At 37.4% G+C, this 20,342-nt stretch overlaps 2 protein-coding genes across 5 annotated transcripts; both read right to left on the bottom strand.

The window, feature by feature from the left end:
- Positions 1–111: 111 nt before the first annotated feature.
- On the bottom strand, positions 112–6,374 carry LOC140780530 (65-kDa microtubule-associated protein 6-like). 2 transcript variants are annotated; one of them, XM_073126152.1, is made up of 12 exons: positions 5,665–6,374; positions 4,917–5,120; positions 3,553–3,810; positions 2,467–2,682; positions 2,240–2,395; positions 2,002–2,161; positions 1,771–1,922; positions 1,353–1,440; positions 1,206–1,279; positions 1,037–1,111; positions 591–954; positions 112–488 (listed from the first exon to the last, which is right to left on the bottom strand). In XM_073126152.1, the coding sequence occupies exons 1-11, from the start codon at positions 5,746–5,748 to the stop codon at positions 601–603; spliced, it is 1,821 nt and encodes a 606-aa protein (XP_072982253.1). In that variant the 5' UTR covers positions 5,749–6,374; the 3' UTR covers positions 112–488; positions 591–600. The 2 variants fall into 2 exon arrangements, with proteins under 2 accessions (XP_072982253.1, XP_072982254.1); XM_073126153.1 differs by having other exon boundaries at positions 112–465.
- A 3,275-nt stretch (positions 6,375–9,649) lies between these two features.
- Positions 9,650–19,160, bottom strand: LOC140792238 (putative transcription elongation factor SPT5 homolog 1). Of its 3 annotated transcripts, XR_012109716.1 has the most exons (25): positions 18,529–19,160; positions 17,702–17,937; positions 17,456–17,599; positions 17,220–17,381; positions 17,066–17,149; positions 16,562–16,632; positions 16,120–16,477; positions 15,871–16,026; positions 15,667–15,764; positions 15,528–15,576; positions 15,290–15,442; positions 15,030–15,173; positions 14,823–14,925; positions 14,547–14,705; positions 14,428–14,476; positions 14,254–14,345; positions 13,883–13,952; positions 12,756–12,810; positions 12,497–12,608; positions 12,268–12,411; positions 11,698–11,798; positions 11,450–11,600; positions 10,833–10,949; positions 10,095–10,303; positions 9,650–9,990 (listed from the first exon to the last, which is right to left on the bottom strand). XR_012109716.1 is itself a non-coding variant. In XM_073143099.1 (22 exons), exons 1-22 carry the CDS (start codon positions 18,851–18,853, stop codon positions 11,355–11,357), a joined length of 3,111 nt encoding a protein of 1,036 aa, XP_072999200.1. In that variant the 5' UTR covers positions 18,854–19,160; the 3' UTR covers positions 10,951–11,354. The 3 variants fall into 3 exon arrangements, 1 of the variants encoding a protein (XP_072999200.1); XM_073143099.1 differs by lacking the exons at positions 9,650–9,990; positions 10,095–10,303; positions 10,833–10,949 and having other exon boundaries at positions 10,951–11,600; XR_012109722.1 differs by lacking the exons at positions 9,650–9,990; positions 10,095–10,303; positions 10,833–10,949 and having other exon boundaries at positions 11,266–11,600; positions 12,497–12,604.
- Between the last annotated feature and the right edge of the window lie 1,182 nt (positions 19,161–20,342).

The raw sequence follows: 20,342 nt of genomic DNA, 5'->3' as shown, positions 1-20,342 counted from the left end.
GGTGAATCCTTTCAGAAATCGTAAAACCAGCTTACAGAACTTATAATGGAATAAAAAAAAAATCATTACATGTCAATAACATTTTACGAGAGAAATGGAAGCACACCGACATGACATGCGAATAACAATGCAAGCTCAGACTATTTTACAAAGGTACATAAATGTAGGATTCCACACAGACACTAGATTCTTATGTACATGAAGTTGCAACAACTAAAAAACCAATGGCATGAAGTATGTAAAACTCCAGTTAGCTCCTTCATGTTAGTTCCTATGCCTATAAGGCTACAACTAAATGTCAACCTACTACTCAAGCACTAAGTCCGAACTGTTAATGGCTCACCAACTTACATACTATTTAATAATATACAGCAAAGCACTAATGTATATTCACGCCTACAACCTCCAATACTCTACTGCTCCATTTGTGGTGTTCATTTTCTCTGAAGTTTAGCCCTGAGGATCCTGATGGAGAAAGGAAATAATTTCTGCATAAATTGGGAGATACATTTAGACCAGTATATGGTGTCAATTCTGACAAAAGAAATATGACATTGATACGTGGAAATATAAATGACTTGAGATAGTACCTGCAAAGATTTAGATTAAGCCTTGTGAGGGGGATTCAGGTTCTGAACCGCTGATAGATGTGAATGTTGACATGGTATCCTCCTTAGACATAGAACCAAAATTCAATGCCGTAGTTGACTGCCGCCTCATATCCTTGAAGTATCCATTATGACGACCAGAATATGATCGTGGTGTGAGGAGCTCAGGGGTGGCACCACCAACAGTCAGCCGTCGGGGAGCGGGGGTCATGAACCCATTCCCATGCACATTAGCATGATATCCGTTTGGCTTTTTGTTGAAAGTATTGCTCCTTCTTGGGCTTGGTTTGGACCCAAATATTGCTTCTTTCTCCTTAAGTAGCAGACCTTGTAACTTCTTGTGATCCTACAGCAAGGCAGATGAGTGTTCAAGGAATTAGTAGTTGATATATGAAGTGGAAAGGAATAGTTTAGCAAGCAATAGGTACTTGATATCGTCGCTTCTCCTCTTCCTTTTGTTGCCTTGTGAGTTTGTACTCTTCTAGAATAGATACCAAGCGAACCTGGCAGTATTATCAATACACAACCATATGAACAAGAGGAAAAGAAAATTATATCTAGTGAATGTACTGAATAAGCAATAGGAATTGGATGTACCCCATCATACTGGAATGGCTTATTTCTTTCATCCTCCCAGGCAAAAGTTTTGCTCATCAGGTTGTCCACCATGGCTGGAGACAAATCTCTGGTTAACTTCAGATACTTATGTAACTTTAACATTATAAGGTTTGAGGAAACAAGTACCTGGAATCTTGGTGACAGTAATCCGTGCCTTCTCTGCCCGTTTTAGGTTTAGATGCGCACCTCTTCCAGCGCTATATCTATTGTCATCCTGCACCAAGAAGGTAAAGTTCCAAGTTAAGCTCAGCAACACGCCAAACTCGGGAAACATGAGAAGAAATTTACTATTGGTGAATAAATATTAGTTCAGTACACAACATTGTATTACCTTTTGAATAAAAAAACAGAACATTTCAGAGTAACTTCAATGAATTACTGCAACCGTGTACAAACATGTAATAATACATACACTATCCTCATATATATATATATATATATATATATATCTACATTGCATAGATGCACAAATGTAACCATGTATTTACTATTTAGTCATATATGTTTGTGTAAATCAACATTTAGAATCAGAAAGGACATCTACTTGGTTGTATTCTTCAAGCCAATTTTCTTCATCACAAGCAGCAAGCCATTTGTTTATCCGGTCCATGATATCTTTCCTACTTATAGATTCTTCTTTTGCTTTCACTATTTGTGCCTCAACTTTTCCAAGCAGTTCAGAAGGATCTACAAGGCCTAGAAACAGTGAGATAGTCAGGTAATGGTCATAAATTTGACAAAATACTCAGTACAAACACTGCATTCAGATTTGTACCAGAATCCATCAATGCATTGACTTTCTCGGATGCCGTACTTATATCAGGTTCTGTATGTGCTCTTTTGCATATCTCTTCGAGTTCTAACCTTCTCTTCAGAACAAGTTCTTTCAATCTGCTGGCTTTTAGTTTTGTTAGCCTATTGACTTCCGCTTGTATCTGTCGAAATAGTAGCAAGGATCTGAATATTTATCAATAAGTTGACTGCAGAACCTAGAGAGGCCCCAACAAACAAACCTGGTCGAGTGTTTCTTGAGAGAGAACACCAGTATATATTATGCTTTCCTCTGGTGACTGAAGAATGCTTGTTAATCTTCCAAAATGCCTCCTCTCTTCTTCAGGAGAGTCCATCAAGTTCCAGAGTTGAAACAATGATTGCGCAGTTTCTCTCAGCTATAATGCAAGTGGGTTACAGATATAAAGAGGCCTTCACAACAAGTTGGAAGAGAAAATTATTTTATTACCTTTTCAATTCGGAGCTTTCTTTCTGATTTCAACTTCAGTACAGCATGAGAAAGTCCTTCCAATGTGTTATTACTTATGTTTGTTGAATCTTTTGAATCAGTCTCATGCAAACTGGGATGCACCTCATCAACTGTCTTTCTGAAGTCCAGCCCAAGAACACCACATAAAGAATGCACTTCATTAACGTACTCCAGGACCTTTTGAAGGCGATCAGACTGGAAGTAGCAGAAGAAACTGTCAGAAACCATAAGTTTGTGTAATAAAGAGAACACAACACTATGGAAGATGAGTAATTTCACCCACAGAAAATTATCAATAGTTAGACATATCTATTTTTTCAAACTCCTTCAAATTGATCTCAAATATGAGGCCCTCAATATATGTGATCATGACTTGTATTGAATTTGTTGATCATGGGCTTCGAAGACTTTTAAAGATCTACCAGCCGTTGTCAAAAACTTCTAGATGGTATAATTCTAAAACCCCCAGAGACTTTGAACAGTGCTAATCACAGCTCTAAAGTATAAATGGTTTCACACCAAGATAATAAGTCTTAGCTTATAATACTTGGTCTGATTAGGCTGACAAAATGACAATAGTGTCTCAACTAATGAGTTAATGGTAGGAGAAAATATAATTGGATGTGAGGCTCTATTATAACTGTTTTTGTTCTTATAGGCACTGAACAATATCTAAACTGTCTCTTCACTTGAGTGTATGGTTGCAAATATATGTGTTAGGGATTGATCACATGTATGTCCTGGGGGCTGGGGTATTTTGAAATAAAATGGAAATGGGATGACAACTAATTGAAGGGGCTGGCAACACATCATGCTAAAATTTATAGGAAGTCTGCCATCAGTTCTGTGCTCTTGCTCATTTATCATCCAATCAAAAATTCGCTGAACTTCATATTTCAGATAGAATGCCCATTCTTTATACTGTAATAGCCTAGTATGTCTTCAGTAATTGGTCTACAAGCAATATTTTGGACTTTAATCTACCATTAACCGACAGGATACTTGGATTCAATGGCTAAAGGGGCACGTAATCAACATCATTGATGTCAAGTGAAGAAGTGATACCTTCTCTTTCTGAAGAGCACAGAGTTGAGCTTGATATTGGTTCAGCTTCCTAATTGACAAATCATGTTCATCAATAGTTGTGGTACTCGTAGCATCATTCTGGTGATTGTATTCTGTTAGCTCAGCACTGATCTTCTCAATCTGTGATTGTATATAAGAAAATTGTTTTATTCTTTCCGCTCTCCTGACTTTCAGATTTTCTAACAGAGGCATGACAGTAGCAAGTTGTTCTTTCAATGATGCCATCTCTTTGTCCTTCTGCATGCATAATTTTGCAAGAGTCAGTTATAGCGAGATTTGAAACATTGAGAAAAAAATTGATTATATAAATTATAAAAATTATAAATGTCCTTTGACGATGTAAAGCCAACTTCATTTTGAACCCATACTAAATGGTCAACAGTACCTAAAGGGTAGTAAAATAAATGACTACTAACTACTAATAATTAAAAATAAGAAATTATACAGTCTGCGTTGATTGGCAATGCAAATAATTCATGAAGAACCTAATGCAATGACAATCTCTGGTATTACAGTTTAGCACCTATTACCTTTCTAAAGGAAATCCTAATCCAAATAAAGCAGACAATTAGTTAAGATAAACAATATCTTTTGTCATGATTCCAAATCAGTTATAGATAACATAAACAGTCCTTTATTAATATATGTAAGCCTATGGAACAACCCTAAAAGTATGTCAGTGACTAAATATGACACCACTGCCAGAAGGTAAGAAATCATACATTCACTTCTCACTCTATCGGCAAAGTGCCTAGAAGGTTCATCTATGAGTGTGTGTGTGTATATATATATATATATATAAAGCAAGTTAAGATAAACTCTCAGAAGTCTCCAATACCCTTGAGAATGGTATAAGTTCATGCCTGAAAGTGAACCATTCTCTAGCCTAGCTATGTTTCTAGACACTTAACTTTGAGGTCTTTTGAAGTGTCAATACTTCTGAATGCTTGGACAACATGGCGTGAAACTTCTTGCCGCTGTACTTTTTAAGCCAATGATGACAAGGATAGGTATTCTCAAATATATGAAACAGTTGCCCATCAATAATATGGTCAACAGTTCATATATGCTGTCTTGTAATATAACATATATATCACACATGCATGCTAAGATCAGTGGCAAATGCCAGATCAGAATCATACCAGGTCAACTGGTTGATGAACAGTTATCATCTGTAGTGTTGAAATCCAGCTTACCATCTAACATGGTACTAAATAACATGACTCCATAAAGACGATTGCATATGCTCATGTTAATGTCGAATCATGGAGCTTGTTTTGCAGAACATAGCACAAAAATGCTTATAGAAGCATAGTATATAGACTCTAAATCATAATGTGTACCTTTGACTGCACCATGTCCTCCCCAAGACAGGCCATGAAAGCTGCAACCTCTGCTTCTTTGGCAGCCACAGTCTGATGAAGCTGCGCCTTCGTCTTGCTAGCCTCATCGACCTTCTTCCGGTATACTTCCAAGCATTCTCTCTCAATCTCCAATAAAATGCGTTCTCTGTCTACCTCACTCTCACCTATCTCTGCCCATATGTGCTGCTTCCAAACAATAATAATACATGAATACATATTGTACACCAAAAAATCCCTAAAGATTGGACATTTGATTAGGTGATCCTTAATAATTGACAAGAAGAAATTGCATGTTTTTTATGATAACGTTCCATCAAGAAGCTACTACGAGTCTACAACCAAGAATCTCATAAAGGAGTAAGAAAGAAAAGGTGGAAATTTAGTATATTGACTTCAGATAAGTAAAAGTCACTTGAACAATATCAATTTGATTACTTTGCCAATTAAATTGTTCGAACGGAAAGAAGCATACAGGATGAAGTTAATATCGTTGATCAAACAAGAAACATAACTATATAGAGGTACCAAAAACAAATATATTCAGGAAATATAAAAGAAAAGCTCAGAGATTCCCAAACCAAGAAGAACCCAGAACGTCCAATCTGACACCGTAAAACTCAGAGGGTAAAGAGAAAGGAAGAGTGAAATTTCCAAGGTAACAAAAGAAACAATCAACAATTCCATTAAATTCAGCCAAAAGAGAGAGAGAGAGAGAGAGGGGGGGGACCTGAAGCTCTCTAAGCAAAGCACTACAGCTTGTCTCCATGGTTACACTGGTGAGGCCCCTCCCTCCAATCCCGAACCCCATCATATCCTACCTCCAATTTAAGTACTCGAAACTCAAAATCGAAGATGAGAAGAGAAGAGAAGAAGATGAGGAGAAGAACAGAACAAAGAATCAAGCTTTTCTTCCTACGACCTCAGTAGAAAGCCTCTCAGGACCTAGATCACAAAAATGCCCATGCAGGTGAGAGGAAAGAAGAGGGAGAAAGTGGCAGACACCATTTCCCTTTCTTCTCTCTCTGAAGCTTCTCCTCCTTCTGTGTTTCTTGGGATTGAAGAGGTAAAACTGGAAACTTTTTAAGGAAACCAGAATGAGATGTCAAAGGCCATTAAAGCTACCCATCAGCTCACAAAAGTAGCACTAAGCTCAGAGCAAAGGAAAGAGAAGCACAGAGAAGCAATGGAATCAATGATGTGAGTGATACCAAGAAGAAAAAAGAAGGGTGTTTTGGGAGACAGTAGCAGCTTTCTTCTCTCTCTCTCTAATTTTTTTTTTAACAAAATGGTACATAAAGCAAGAAAAAAAAAGAAAGGGAAAGAGAAGGACTTGTGTTTCTCTTGGAGAGGGTGGTGAGTTGAGATTGGAGGAAAGCAGAGCTGTATAGCAGTAAAAAAGAAGCAAAGAGGGGCAGGAAGAGAGAGAAGTTTGAAGACAAAAAAAAAAATTATGACCATTTAACCTCAAGACATGGTTATTTTGTTCTTTGCAAATTAATATATGATTAGTTCATAAATGAGGGCCTAGCTTTATGTTCCTGGGGTCATTTTTTGTAGGCTGTGGTCTTCTTCTTATCATGAGATATTCCTCTTACTGGGTAATTTTTTTTTTCTCCAAGCAATGTGCTTGAGATGGATCTTTTTTTGAGAGATAATTTCCCAACTTGCCTTGTTAGGAAATAAATGTCACATCAAATGATGAGGAGCACTCGTAGAGCATAGTGATGCAAATTATATTTAACTTAACATAACTATAGTGATCCTATTTGGCAAAATCTATTATGTACAATTTAATCATTTAATACAAGTGCAAAGTCCAGCTCTGAGAACTGGGAGATAACTACTATGAGATATTATAAAAATGGAGTTGCATGAGGACAGTGAAAACTACCAATAAATGCCTTTGGTAGCAAAGAGTTAAAATAATGTAAAAAATGCAGGGAAGCAACTTATGATTGTATTACTGTGATTCTTTTTTCTTTTACCAACCCAATTTTAAAGCAGTTCCCATTGGTTTCATGGAGCAATATGATTAAGACAACTATTACAGCTCACGATCTTTTTTTTCTTTTCTTTTCTTTTTTAACAACGTAATGCAATTAGAGAGGAGGATTAGTTGAGTGTGGAGGGGACCCATATCCTTATGAATGGCAACATGAGCAATGGATTGATTGCAAGGAGAAGGTGGGTCCATGTCTTTACACTTGCCACCTTCCATGCCCAAGTGGTTTCAGTACTACTAGTGATTGGTAGTCATAGGTTGCAGGGCAAAACAAAGAGAGAGAACTCAGAGAAGGATAAGGAGGAGGAGAGCAGTACTTGTTGTGGGAGAGGATTCCAGCCATTCTTGAGATGTGATTGCCCATCTGTCTCCTTCCTCCAGTCTTTGCATGATGTTGTAATTTCTTTTCCTTTCAAGGAAAGAACTCATCAAGTAAGAGAAAGGTAAAAGGAATTCCAATTTTGGGGCCATCCAGCTACTCATAACAAATAGCTTCCATGTAGTCCTTATGTTAGGTCTTACTAATAGATGAACTCAAAAACTTGTATATGTTTCTTTTTCTTTTCCTTTTCCTTTTTGTGATACTAATGTTTATATGTGGTTATTTACTTATAGGTCTCTTAAATTATCATATTAATATATATTCTCACCTCGTGATAACGTAGATGAAAAATATTAAATGATCAATTTATAATTCAATTCTTTTTTTCTCTTCTTTAAACTGAAAGTAAAATGAATTTTTTAGCTCCTAAAGTTAATCACACGATGACCAAATGATATTACGGATAACTAACAATCCATGTATTTGAAATTATTTGAGAAGGTCAATGTGCGTTAAATAGGTGATAGTACATGGGTCTAGGTAATAGATTCTTCGACATTGCATGGAGAAGAGGCTAAGATTACTAAGTCATTCAAGATCAATACCCAAAGTTCCACAAAACCATACGAATGATTAATCCATTTGAAACAGTTGGAGAATTATTGTGTACTATACTTCAAGGCAATTGGATAAATGGGACACTCAAACTACCAACCCCACTTGTGTATTGTCTCCATTTTTTTCGTGCGTGTACTCTTTGTCTGGAATTAGGTGATGGAAAACCTCCAATCGTTCACCAATGTGCTGTTACTTCACACTCACAAAGTTTTTCAGCACAAAAGAGTATATAACTATAAGAATATAATTCATTTAATACGATATAAGGAGACTGTAGCAAGAAAGTGACAAGTTAACAACCTAATAGGTGGCATGGATATGAATCGGCTCTTCTTGCACCAATGAAGCCCTTATTTATTTTTGTTAGAGCTTATCTCTGCTTAGAGTAATGCTACTTCCATTATTATTAATAGATAAGATAATACTATATTAAAAATATTTATAGAGTATTTATGGGTATAGTATTATTCCTCAGCATAATATGATAATTTAGGCTACCCTTCGTTCGCTTTTTTAGTCGGTGAGGAGTATATCCACTAGCTCATCATTATCTAAATTTCTTAGCCCCTTGAACCAATTAAATAATTCACTTCACTGGCCTCTATGGTCTCAGATCTTATCGTGCATACAAACAAATGAGGCCAAGGAGAATATTATGGATATTTGACCCTCGTGAAGAAGCTTTATTTCATAGTAAACTAACTATATGAAATAATAATTGTTTCCATTTGCACATTAAAAGGATGGTAGCGAAAAATTAGTGTAAGTGATTAGGTTATGGATTGTAATTTAGTGATTAAGTCTTATCAAAATGGCTTCAATTTTCTAAAGTTAGATTCTTTGTGAGATATTATTTGAGAATATAGGCTCATGAGTCATGAGTCATGTCATCAACTATAGAAGAAAAAAAAAAGGTGATACACGTCATGTGTACATAAAAAGGTTGGGTTTTGTTGAGAAATCTAATACGAGGGACCCTTGACTTGACGTCGTGACTACCATGGCTTATCTATTATTCCATCTCAATCTCATTCATTAGTCCATAACATAATTAATGGCAGAGAAAATAAACAATAGACTCCATCAATGTCTTCTTCTCCGCAAACATTACTATACAGCAACCAAATATATTATCACGCACGAATTTTTGCACCAAGTAAAAGAATTACCCAGAGAAATTTAGTATTTATTCAAAAGGACTATGATGATGAGAACAGTGAAGAGAAGACATTAATCCATGCTATAAATACTCAATTTGAGCAACTCATTCTTCTACTTGATAGAAGACTGCAAATTTACATTAGGATTTGCTCACCAGTATGTGAGTAGATCATGCACCAAAGCATCATGATCTTCCATTGAAGAAGGTAGAAGGCTACCATTATAGTTTAGTAATTAAATTCTATCATCTCATCATAAAGATCATAAATTTGATTCTCCGTCAATATTAAGATTAATATTTAATAAATAATTTATTGACGTACCATTTGCAGATGATTTCAGCTCATTAGGATTTCATTTTTTTTATAAGTTTACTCAGTTGTTTAACATATATATATTGGGAAAAGTTAGCATAATTATTGCTGCCATATGTAAGTGAGAGCTAATTCCATGATTTAGCTGTATAAAGAAAAAGGCTATTCTTATAGTCTTGTTGTTGGATTCCTTCAATTATTTTGCCTTAATGATTGCAAGGCCCTACATGTACCATAAGACCCATTTTAACATAGATTTGTTGCAATAGTGACTGTTCACCCATTTATAAAAAGGTGAGATGGAATCAAATCTTCCAATAATTAAGTCAGTTGATGCTCCACGAAATCTTTTACAGGATCTCCTGTTGAATTTACTAACAGGTAATTCTTTTTCTCGTTTACTCTTTTAAGATATTATATAGATCTACTCATCCACTACCAAGTGGTTAGTATAATTAGAGGGTTCCCAGTTCCCACCTACAATAAAAATATAAAAGGATCAGACAGAAGAGAAGTCACACGTGCATTTGTTACCAGAGATCTAGCTGGCTTTCTTGTCTGTTTGCTCCTCCTTCCCTAACAACCACGAATATATAATTGGCGGCGGCTCCAATGTCGGCGATATGTATGCAATAACTGCGGTATTGATTGCAGAATACGGAAAAGATTGTCCCATGTACTGGTTAGTAATATTTAGCATAGAATTTAATTTAACATGGCGAGGTTCCTCTTCAAATTACCTTTGCTGCCATTCTCCTTCTTCACCCCACCCCTGGTTGCACGCCCACACTGGATGCTTTACAGCAGTCCCAGTACTTGTGTATCGTTGATTGGCTTTCAAGTCATCCTCCGGTCGAAGTGAAAAGATTGGAAGAATTTTAACTGACTTGAGTGCAAATATGCTTGTTGAAGTTTGGCAATCATGGCTGTCAGATTGTCCATGGCCGTCCTGGGAGGCAGTCAGCAGAGCACGCGGAAAGGAAACAGTCAATGCTATTATGTTAAAAGCTTATATTATAACAGTGAAGACAATACTTTTAAAAGGAAAAAAAAGTTAAAAAAAGTAAATAGGTATGGGGTATGGATGGGATAATCAAATATCAAAATAAAAAAAGCGACGACGAGAAATCAAGATGACATCATAATCATGCTTTGTTAAAAAAGATAGGCAACGAAATTAAAGAAAGCATCGCAACATTTTACCAAATAAAAGGGGTGGACGGAACAGAGAAAAGGAATGCGAGATAGATAGCTTTCTTTCCCTGATAAGCTAAATGCAAAATTTAAAGCATAAGATTCTTTGAATCAGTTCGAGGTTGTTCGGTCCAAATGTATTCGAACACAAGAAGAAAAACAATGTAGCTAAATAATCATATTTCACAAACAAAACAATCGAGCGCACGGTGATCAGAATCCATGAATTCAGACAAAGAGAAGAGCACGAAATAATGGAACAATGTACACTGAAAGCTTCATACCTCAAAGAAGATTTAGCTCGGGAGAAAGCGTATGGTGATCAGACGTGACTTCGGTACTTGGCATCAGTGCGAGGATTAAATTGCAAGCATTACATAATTGAGTCTTTTTAATGATATCTGCATTGTAAAAGCCATTGGGCCATAAAAATTTTTGCATTCCTTGACAATGCCTTATAAAAAAGCTTAATCAACATAAAAAAAATTTACAGAACTCTAATTCTAACAAAAGAGTAGGGAATTCAGCTAATTTGATAGCGAAATTTCCCACTGTAACGTGTACAGGTGGCTCTAAGACACCTCAACAACTGCAGAACTTCACATCGTCAGAGTGCATAAGAAAGGGCAGGAAGGGTGTGGCGAGCAGCTGGCGCCAAATTGTAAAATTCTCTGATTAGAACAAAAAATTGGATCAAGAATGAACTTTGGATGAGGGTGGGAGACCGACAATGTAGCATTCCAGCTTCTAAACAAACATCCTACCACCCATTTTGTAATGAACTCACATCGCTATTCCATGTTATATTATTGTGTTGCCAGCTTAGCAAGAATGATCATGTCTAATATTTTGACTTCATATGTGTCATCTAGTTTCACGATGCCATCAGAACCATCAATACCAATAAGTTTTCCAGTGACTCCACGTAATGCACCATTCATTATCTTGATTTTGTCAGATTTCTTTGGTTTCACCACCTCTATCTCTGTAGGGAAAGCTGTCACAATATCTCCGTTTCCTGCAGATCCAAGAGCTACCTTGCAGGATCCATCCTGTAAGTGAAGTCAATGTTACAAAAGACTGGAGAAAAGAACACTAGTGACTGTCAAATTCATATATATTTCAAAGATATAGCATATTCACACTTACCGCCAGCACTTCTCTAACTACGCCAACATGAGAATCTTCTCCAGACCTTAGAATATTCACCAAAATGTCAGGGACGTACCAATTGCCGTCCCCTTCACCACCTGCACAGAGTGCCACAGACATCTGTTGTTATCTTTTGCATACTGAGACTACATAAGGCTTTTTCTTGTTAAACCAAATATTAAAATTTAGAATGAGTAGAAACTATGCCCCATAAAACCAGACAGCAGCCAGAACAAAAAACTTATAAATAAAAAAAGATGGGAAACGGTAAGGTTTCCAAGACCAATTAACTTAGAATTCTAATGGCAAAAAAGGTTTGCTGCACTTTCACAACCAACAAAAAGTGCAGTTGCAAGCAACAATATGTTTGAGACGATCATGTCGTAGACACGCAACATACCTAATTTAATTTTAAGAAGACAAAAAATTAATGGGAGGAAGGGGTCATCTTAGACTATCTATCAGTGAAGCAAATTGCCCAGCAGACCAGTAAAAGAGAGCACATCTTGAGGAACATAGAGGAAGTGGTTTGCTTTTTGAGTATGGGAATTAAGAAGAGTAACAGACCTATTGCAGGAGACATTATATCCAAACCAACATTTCCAGGTGTCATTGGCTGTCCTCCAGGAGTACCAGGGAGATAAGATGCAGAACTAGGGGTCATCGGTTGTCCACCAGGGGTGGACGGTACGTATGGGCTTGGAGCATTTCCTGGAAAAAGGTGACAATCTTAATAATTTTTTCTCCATTAATCAACTACTGGAAAATTTCTTGAGTCGAGCAGTAATTTAAATACCATAGCTGCTTTCTCTGGGTGTTGTAGAGTCGCTGTAATTACCTCCTGGAGTGCTAGCCCAACCTGAACCAGGAGTAGGTGCTTCATATGGCCGGGCTGGAGGAGTTCCTGGCTGAAATGAATTTGAAATGCACATAATAATGCTTACAGTTATCAACCGGAAAACTAATAGCGCAAACAGATATTAAATAATTCCGAACAGCAAAGACAAAAATTAGTTACTCAGCAGAGGCACAAGTATACGAATACAAAACCAAACCTGATAGTGTGGACTAGTTCCCCAAGTGGCAGGATTTCCCTCTTCCCAATTATCCCTGATAAAAAAATATAATACGAACCAATAAATAATGCAGCAAGAACGCTGCACATAAAACAACATCTCACCAGCAATGCTATCTGGTAAAATTCTAAATGCAGTTAAAGATTATTGTGAACACATTATGGCTAGTAAATAATTTAAGTTTCCAGGAGACTATACAGGAGCAAGCATAGTTTGAGTAGAATTTGCCCTGCAATCTTATTGTGAACAAAGTTCAAAAATTCAAAGAAAAGTTTAAATCAGTTCCTTATAACATAAAGCAAGTTGTGTCCAGTAAATTAACCAAATGCTAAAACAAGAGGCTGTAATTTACCAACTAGCAGAGGGAAAGAGGGAGGGAGGGGGTGGCCAGGGGTGAGGGAAGTGTTAGGTTGGCAGATGATCTTTATGGAGTAAACATATATCCATTCTAATAAACTTTTTTTTCTACTACATCCTATTCTCTCCCTCATTACCGCAGAAACTATTAACCATCAACAGTTAGTTCAGCCCAGATTAGGTCTAGTAAGACCAATCACAAAAACAAGCTACAACTTCAGTCCACCTTCCCCATGCCTTTGATAATATGCTCATAATCTATTCACAATGTGTCACTGATTTTTCTTTATTAGACCATTACTGCTATTCTAATCCAGCTAACAAAGACGGTGAATTCTTACCTTGTGTTTGGTCACCATGTTGGATAGGCACACACTTTATCTTTCATACATGAGCATGTATATATAAGCAATAAAAAAGATTCAAAGTGACAGATATTGGTATTAAAATGTCACAAGAATATTTTATAAAGCATCGATAAATCCTGCTGGAGTATAGAATATGACAAGCCAGCTAAATAGAATTAAAAATGAAATTTGCAGAAAAAGATCCTAAGACATTAGAGCTTGCCTCAGTTATTTCAAGATAATTTGGTTATCTAGATATGAGAAGATGTTGAATCGTTTCGATAAAATGTAAGCATAAGGTGGCATAAAAGTGCATGGCATAGCACGACAAGCACCTAAATCTTTGACAGTTCTTATAAGAGTAAAGCAGAATATCCGCATATAAAGAGTACGTCTACAGACCTTGCAGGGCTCATTGGAGCCCATGCCCGGTCACGCATTGGTGTTCTCATACCATCATGTATGGGTGTTGCTGCAAAAATAAAGTAAACAAAAACGGTAAGGTTAAAAATACTAAAGATAGAAACACATATCCAAATGTATGTCCTCTATTGGGATATCCATTCAATGATAAGGAGCAGAACAGCTTAGTAAAGTGGCGTATATGTACCAATACAGTACCGGAGATGCAAAACATGAGCAACAGAGAGAAATATGGCAATGGAAAAAGAAAAAAAAAACTACTCATCTAGTCAACCAATGTAAATAACCACCAAGTTGAAGTTTCAAAAGAAGATGCTTGAAAAAAAGATGGACACTAAAGCAGCACCCACCTCCAGGATCTCTCATAGGAGTTTGATATGGATGTAATGGCGTCCGTGATGGATGCATGGGTGTCTCACCACCCAAACCGAAACGTGATTCACTGAAGCGTACGTAACTCAAGTCAGTGGAAATCCAACACAAAATCTAGCTCACAGGGAAACAGACACATCATGTATCATTACCGGAATGGAGTTGCCAGAGCAGCTGCATCAGCGATATGCTCTCTTTTAACTGAAAATTTACCAACTCATTAGTCTGTTGGAGAAGATCAAAGGAGAATAGAAGGCAAAAAGAGGATCACCTGTGACAATCTTCATCTGGGAATCAAGCTCAACCCGCACAAGTTCACCCATAACCTCTGTAACACGGCCGCGATATCCCTTGAATGGACCGGATCGGATTCTAATACCTTTACCTACCAAAGAATCATGCCCTCTTCCACCTCTGTATCTTCCACCCGCTGCATCAGGTTATGTTGGTGTATATTAAACAGATTTTACTCGCATGATACAGGCATTTATGCTCGCAATACTATTGATAAAGAAAATCAGATAGCCTTTGAAAGTAAAAGCCATACAATTTACAGGAGGCCCTCCTCTAGGGGGCAGAGATCTTGGTGACTGCAAGATACTGGATGGAGATCTCAAACCACCGTATCTTGAGTCCGATGTATTTAGACCCTGCAGTGAAATGATTCCATATGCTGATATGATTTCAAGTGACAGAGAAGAGACAATCATAGGAAAGCCTGACCTAGAATGTAATAAAAAGCATAAAAGCATACATTTCTGTCAAGATTCCTCTGTGATCCTCCAACAACTAAACAGGACTGAGCTTTTGCACAGATAAAACCAGCATGCTCAAGGTGATGGCGGTCAAATAGGAACAAGATTCCTTTGTGTATGTGTTCGACTGGTCCTTGCTTGCCCTGGAAAAAGAAAAATTAAGTGCATAGCTGAAGTTAAGAAATCATAAGATCTATATCAGGCAGAAAGACATGAAACTTTCAACCAATCTAAGATAAATAATACAGTAATATCTGACCTTACATGGTCCTTCAATAACCCTCACAACATCCTTAACTGATACAATGTTATTAGACCGATCTTTGGCACCAGTCCGTCTTTCAATTTTGCTCTTAATTTCCCTCAGTTTAACAAGCACAACCTCAGGTCTATCTGGTATTCCTTTGAGAACCTAAAGACATGTTGAAATTCAGTTTTACACTTTTAGTATATAAGAGCAAAAGGGGGACATTGCCACCGTCTGAATTTTTTCTTGCCTGAAATGCTTCACTTTCCACACGTATTATTACACCAAAGGACATATTGCTGCACAAAATACAACGAATAAGAGAAACATTTGAAACTAAATTAACATGACGAACCAAAATATTGAACTACTCGAGAGAGAAATCTTACTCTAGTAAAACAAGATCATGTAACTCATAATCACCAATCCGCGTGATCCCAGTTGTAATTTCAGAACTCTCAACAACATGATCCGCAAATACACGGATCTGGATCAGAAAATGATCATTACCTCAAGTGTTAAAAAAGTGGACACAAAATTATAAATATAGGCCTACTTGAAGCATTTAAGATACATCCGAAAATACAGCTTACATCTTCTTTTGTTGTGTCTGATAAGATAATCAATACATGGCCGTCAACTTTTACGACCATACCAGTTGCACCTTCCTGAACGCCAGAGACCACTTTTACATGGTCTCCTGGTTTAAAGTACTTGCACAGCTCCTTTTCATTAAAAGCCAGTGTCTTCTGCAAGAAGCAACTATGTAATGTTCCGTTTGCTCAATTATTTGCAGGAATTAATGAAGGCAATTCAGTACAAGATGATAAATAAGTAATTACTGGAAGGCCGGTCATTTTTGGTCTGACATGAACAGTCCCTTCCTCTACTTTCTCAACCCATCCCTCTAGGTTCTTAAGATCTCCTCGAACAACAATAACAGCATCACCTTTCATGAAATGGCCCTTCTTTCTGTTTTCAAACAAAGAAGACAAGCTAGCCATATCCCCTTGAGCCTCATCACCGGGTTTGCGAAATTTCTCAAGCTCATCAAAAGTTGGCTGAATGTTTTGTGAGCTAATTGATTTTACAGAAACTGTTTTATATAGAAATCCATCTTTGAACATTAACCCATCAACCATCTCAAAATACTCCCCTGAGTCTTTGTCCCTCCTTCGCTCTACACGGATATGCATCTCCCTAATTGCATTTAAACGGATGAGAACTATACCACCATTAATAGAACTTTAACTATAAAAAGATATTAAGGATAGAATGTTTAACCTTGCTTCGTCGATGTTGAAAAAGCGTGGTGGAGGAACAAATGTCTTCTTTTTAACTATATCCCTACCTTCCTGAAAAAGAAAAATATTTCATATTTAAATAAGCTGTGAACACTTTGCAACCAGAAAACAAAAGAATCTGAGTAATTGCACAAGTTGACAAAAATATTTGTCAGAGAAATATGTTCTGGCTACTTCAACTCAAGATTTCTTGAAAAAGGACAAGTATATTACCAAACCTGAAATAATATTTATCCATTACTCCAGAGAATGAGGATATGATAAGATGAAATGAATGGAGTATAATTGCAGATTCCATGACTCTTAATACTTCTCACTTAGCCAAGGAAGAGGAACTCCTCAGTTCTCACTTCTCACAACATTTATTAAATAGTGTTATACTAGTGGAAAATATCACTAAATTGATGAATAATATGGTCAAACGAAACAAAGAGAGCTTAATAAAGGCACATTTCTTATATAGAACTGGTGAAAGGAGTCCTACCAGCTTATTAGCAAGTGTTTGTAAATCAACTCTTGGAATAAGCTTGACGGTCACCTTCTGGCGCACATTATCAACATCAACAACCTGAAAAGGAAACCTATAAGATCGCAAAAGCACCAAATAAAGAGAAAGAAGGTGAAATGCAGTGCCATACTTTAGCAAGATCCCCTTTATATATTCCTATCTTCATTCGAACCCATGTATCCCTAGAGAGATCAACACTTTTACTTTCAACTGATAAAACATCGGTCATCTCTTTTATTGGTACAAGCATCACCTTTGCCGATGAATATATATTCCTTAGACCTTTGCAAGCCTGAACACACCACCATTAGCAGGGATAACAACTTCGCAGAAGCAATGAAATTATGAAAATAGAAGTACTTATACCTCTTTAACATGAGCTTCTTTCTCAGCTTCGACATAAATGTAATTTTTTAGATGGTCCAGTGCAACAGCTGACCTGATTTGGAGATCTGACCTATCAATGAATTTTTGCATGAGACAAATAGCTGTTTCACGCTCATGACCAATCTGGAGACATTATCAGAGATTTGGTTTCAAAAAAAAAGAGCAAAGAAGATCATGAAGCTGCTGAAATTTAACTACGAAAATAGGTTTCACTAAAACACATACCGCACATTTCACCATCCACAATTTTGGATCCTTCACTGATGGCAATAGAGCCTGCTGTTCAACATCTGTGGCATCCTCAGCATATTCAATATGACTTGACTTTGCATATCTCTCATAAACTTGTCTCTCTATTTCATCTACATCTTCCTGATCCTCCCCCATTAGGATCGACGGTCGATGTAACCTTCTACCCTCAACCTCATCAGGTATATCAGCTCCAGCATCATTTATAAAATCTGCATTTGTGGCGTTATTATTATGTTATCCAGAGATGTGGAATGGAGGGCAGAAATTCTAGCAATTAATATAAACAAAATGGCTGAACTAGTTTCCGAGCAAACCATTTTAACCAAATTTTGCAACAAAGACAGTAGAAACTGAACATATGACCATCCCTATATATAACATCCATTCTCCTCCCAGAAACTAAAATGTAAAATCTGAAAAGATGCGTCAGGTTAGCATTCTCTTTGGCATTCTCCTTTTTTGTTCCTTTTTTATGCCAACTGATGAAAGTTAATGCCCCATACCAACAAACAGTTTAAAGTATGTTGAAGTATAATTGCATTTTGTAATAACATAATGTCTTGCTTCATTCTTTTTCTCCGCTGAAAAGAAATTTCATAGGAATCGCCAAACTATCTTATTATTAATTCCTCTTAATTGCTGCCCACAGACTTCAGGTACCAAATTTTTGAATGAAAATACGGAAAACTTACTAGAACAACTATTTTTTATAAACCATTTACCTCAGTTTCATCATAACAACAAAAGGATTCTTTTTTTTGGTTCTAAGATAACTATAAGATCGAATCATTGTCGATTACCGTCTTCCCCTTCTTCTTCCTCTTCTTCGTCGTCGCTGTCAACCGCCGCCTCGAGATCGAAGAACTCCGAGCCGGAACGCCGCCGTTGCTTCTTGCGTCCCCGGCGATCGCCCCCGCCGCCGAAGTCTTCATCGTCGTCATCCTCCTCCTCCTCCTCTTCCTCTTCGTCGTCCTCCAACGCCGTGTCATCGATAAAATCGGATCGGCGCCGCTTCCCTCCACCCGATCGTTTCCCCCTTCCTTCCTCCTCCTCCTCGTCCTCGTCCTCCAACTCTTCTTCCTCTTCCTCCTCGTAGTCATCGTCGCCTCGGCGACCACGAGCCATGGCGGATGTAATCGGGATCTCGAACAAAGATTAGGTTTTGGGGATCGAAGGGAAACGTTCGAGATGCACTAGATCGATCGATCTCAGCCTATTAGAATATAAAACATCTCGATCCCACCATACAATTCCTATGGGATAACAGAGAGAAAGGGGCGGGTGGTGACGATAACTCGCTGAGTATCGGTAGAGGAGGAGGAGGAGGAGGAGGAGCAGGCGGTTGGGCTGCGGCGAAGAGGGAATCGTCTAACACAGCAGTAGGGAGATTTGGGATGGGACAGGTGGCGTCTCTTGATTTGCTGCAGGATTCCAGCCTATTCGGACGACCAGTCCGGATTGCAAGTTGTCGTAGGAGCCTATCGGATTCGGGCTGTATCCGAGTTGTTAGATGCCGAATCCGAATTGAAGTGAGATCGAATGACTCAAGGTCCAATTAAATTTATCAGATTAGTATCAAAATATTTACTAACTTTTTTTTTAACAAGATGTTCATTAAGCTCAAAATAATAGTTACAACTTTGATACACAAGTGTAAAAGAGAAGTAGAATAAAATCTTAAAATAAGCCTCATTCTTTACTAACTTGGTGATCACTTTTAAAAGCAAGTGGGCCAGATCAATTTATTAACAACTAGCTAGATATTACAATGGAGTAACCTGATACACAAAAGAGATAGAAAATAATAGCCGATGGGGTAGAAGTGAAGGTTAAACAGTAAAACAGTTGGAGAGAGGGAAAACGAGCAAAGAAGGAGAATAGGAGACGATAGATAGGAATTAAGAGAGGCGGCGGAAGGAAGACCTCGAAACATACTTGCCGATCCCTTATCTCTATTCTCTAACAGTCAAATAATTTGAGATGCAAATCAAGTTGGATTCGAATGGGATAAGAGTAATTTTGGAGGTAGGAAACACAATTTAGAGTAATACGGAAAGATCTATTGGTGTTATTAACATTATCCTCATTTTATTGTTTGTTCTCTTTGGTTGCTTAGCCCAGCTCCACTTGATTCCATGATTTAGGTTGACGTGAGTTGGGTCTGTAAATTTTGCAGGTTTCTGGGTTTAATTGTCGGCTGTTTGGAGTATGGGATTAGCTCTTACACTCCTTGAAGGCATCGAAAGACCGGTGTCTCACCGAAGCAACAGACTGGTGGCCTCTTTAGTGCTTCATTTTCTTTAGTAAAATTAATTAACGATTTTGGTGACTCTTCTAATTGGACTATTATTCTAATCGTCCAAAAAAATATTAATTGGTTGACCATTTACTCTTCTATCCAGATCTATTCCATATCTATTTTACCAGTAGACAAAACAATGTAGAGCTAGCTGCCTATAATCTTAGGGAAACAAGCTCTTCGTCGTCGTGTTTGTTAAGTTTGTTTTGAACCACCACTTGAAGCCTGACGTAACTCATGCTATTATGTCTACCGATCTATTTTTTTTTTAAATTATGGTATTGTCGTTATCTTACTGTTGTTATTATTGTTAAC

Source organism: Typha latifolia, chromosome 1 (assembly GCF_019914945.1).
Source record: "Typha latifolia isolate L0001 chromosome 1, TyphaL0001v2, whole genome shotgun sequence".
Taxonomy (NCBI): Eukaryota; Viridiplantae; Streptophyta; class Magnoliopsida; order Poales; family Typhaceae; genus Typha; species Typha latifolia.
The sequence above is the reverse complement of the archived record's forward strand: the minus strand, read 5'-3'. Positions and strand labels throughout refer to the sequence as shown.

Coding starts and splice junctions, on each gene's coding strand:
- LOC140780530 (XM_073126152.1), bottom strand. CDS start 5,748: ATGATGGGGTTCGGGATTGGAGGGAGGGGCCTCACCAGTGTAACCATG. Junction 1,441..1,770: donor GGCTTGAAGAATACAACCAA/GTAGATGTCCTT, acceptor TTCTTGGTGCAG/GATGACAATAGATATAGCGC. Junction 1,280..1,352: donor TACTGTCACCAAGATTCCAG/GTACTTGTTTCC, acceptor ATTTGTCTCCAG/CCATGGTGGACAACCTGATG.
- LOC140792238 (XM_073143099.1), bottom strand. CDS start 18,853: ATGGCTCGTGGTCGCCGAGGCGACGATGACTACGAGGAGGAAGAGGAA. Junction 16,478..16,561: donor TTCAACATCGACGAAGCAAG/GTTAAACATTCT, acceptor AAATGCAATTAG/GGAGATGCATATCCGTGTAG. Junction 15,577..15,666: donor CATGATCTTGTTTTACTAGA/GTAAGATTTCTC, acceptor TATTTTGTGCAG/CAATATGTCCTTTGGTGTAA.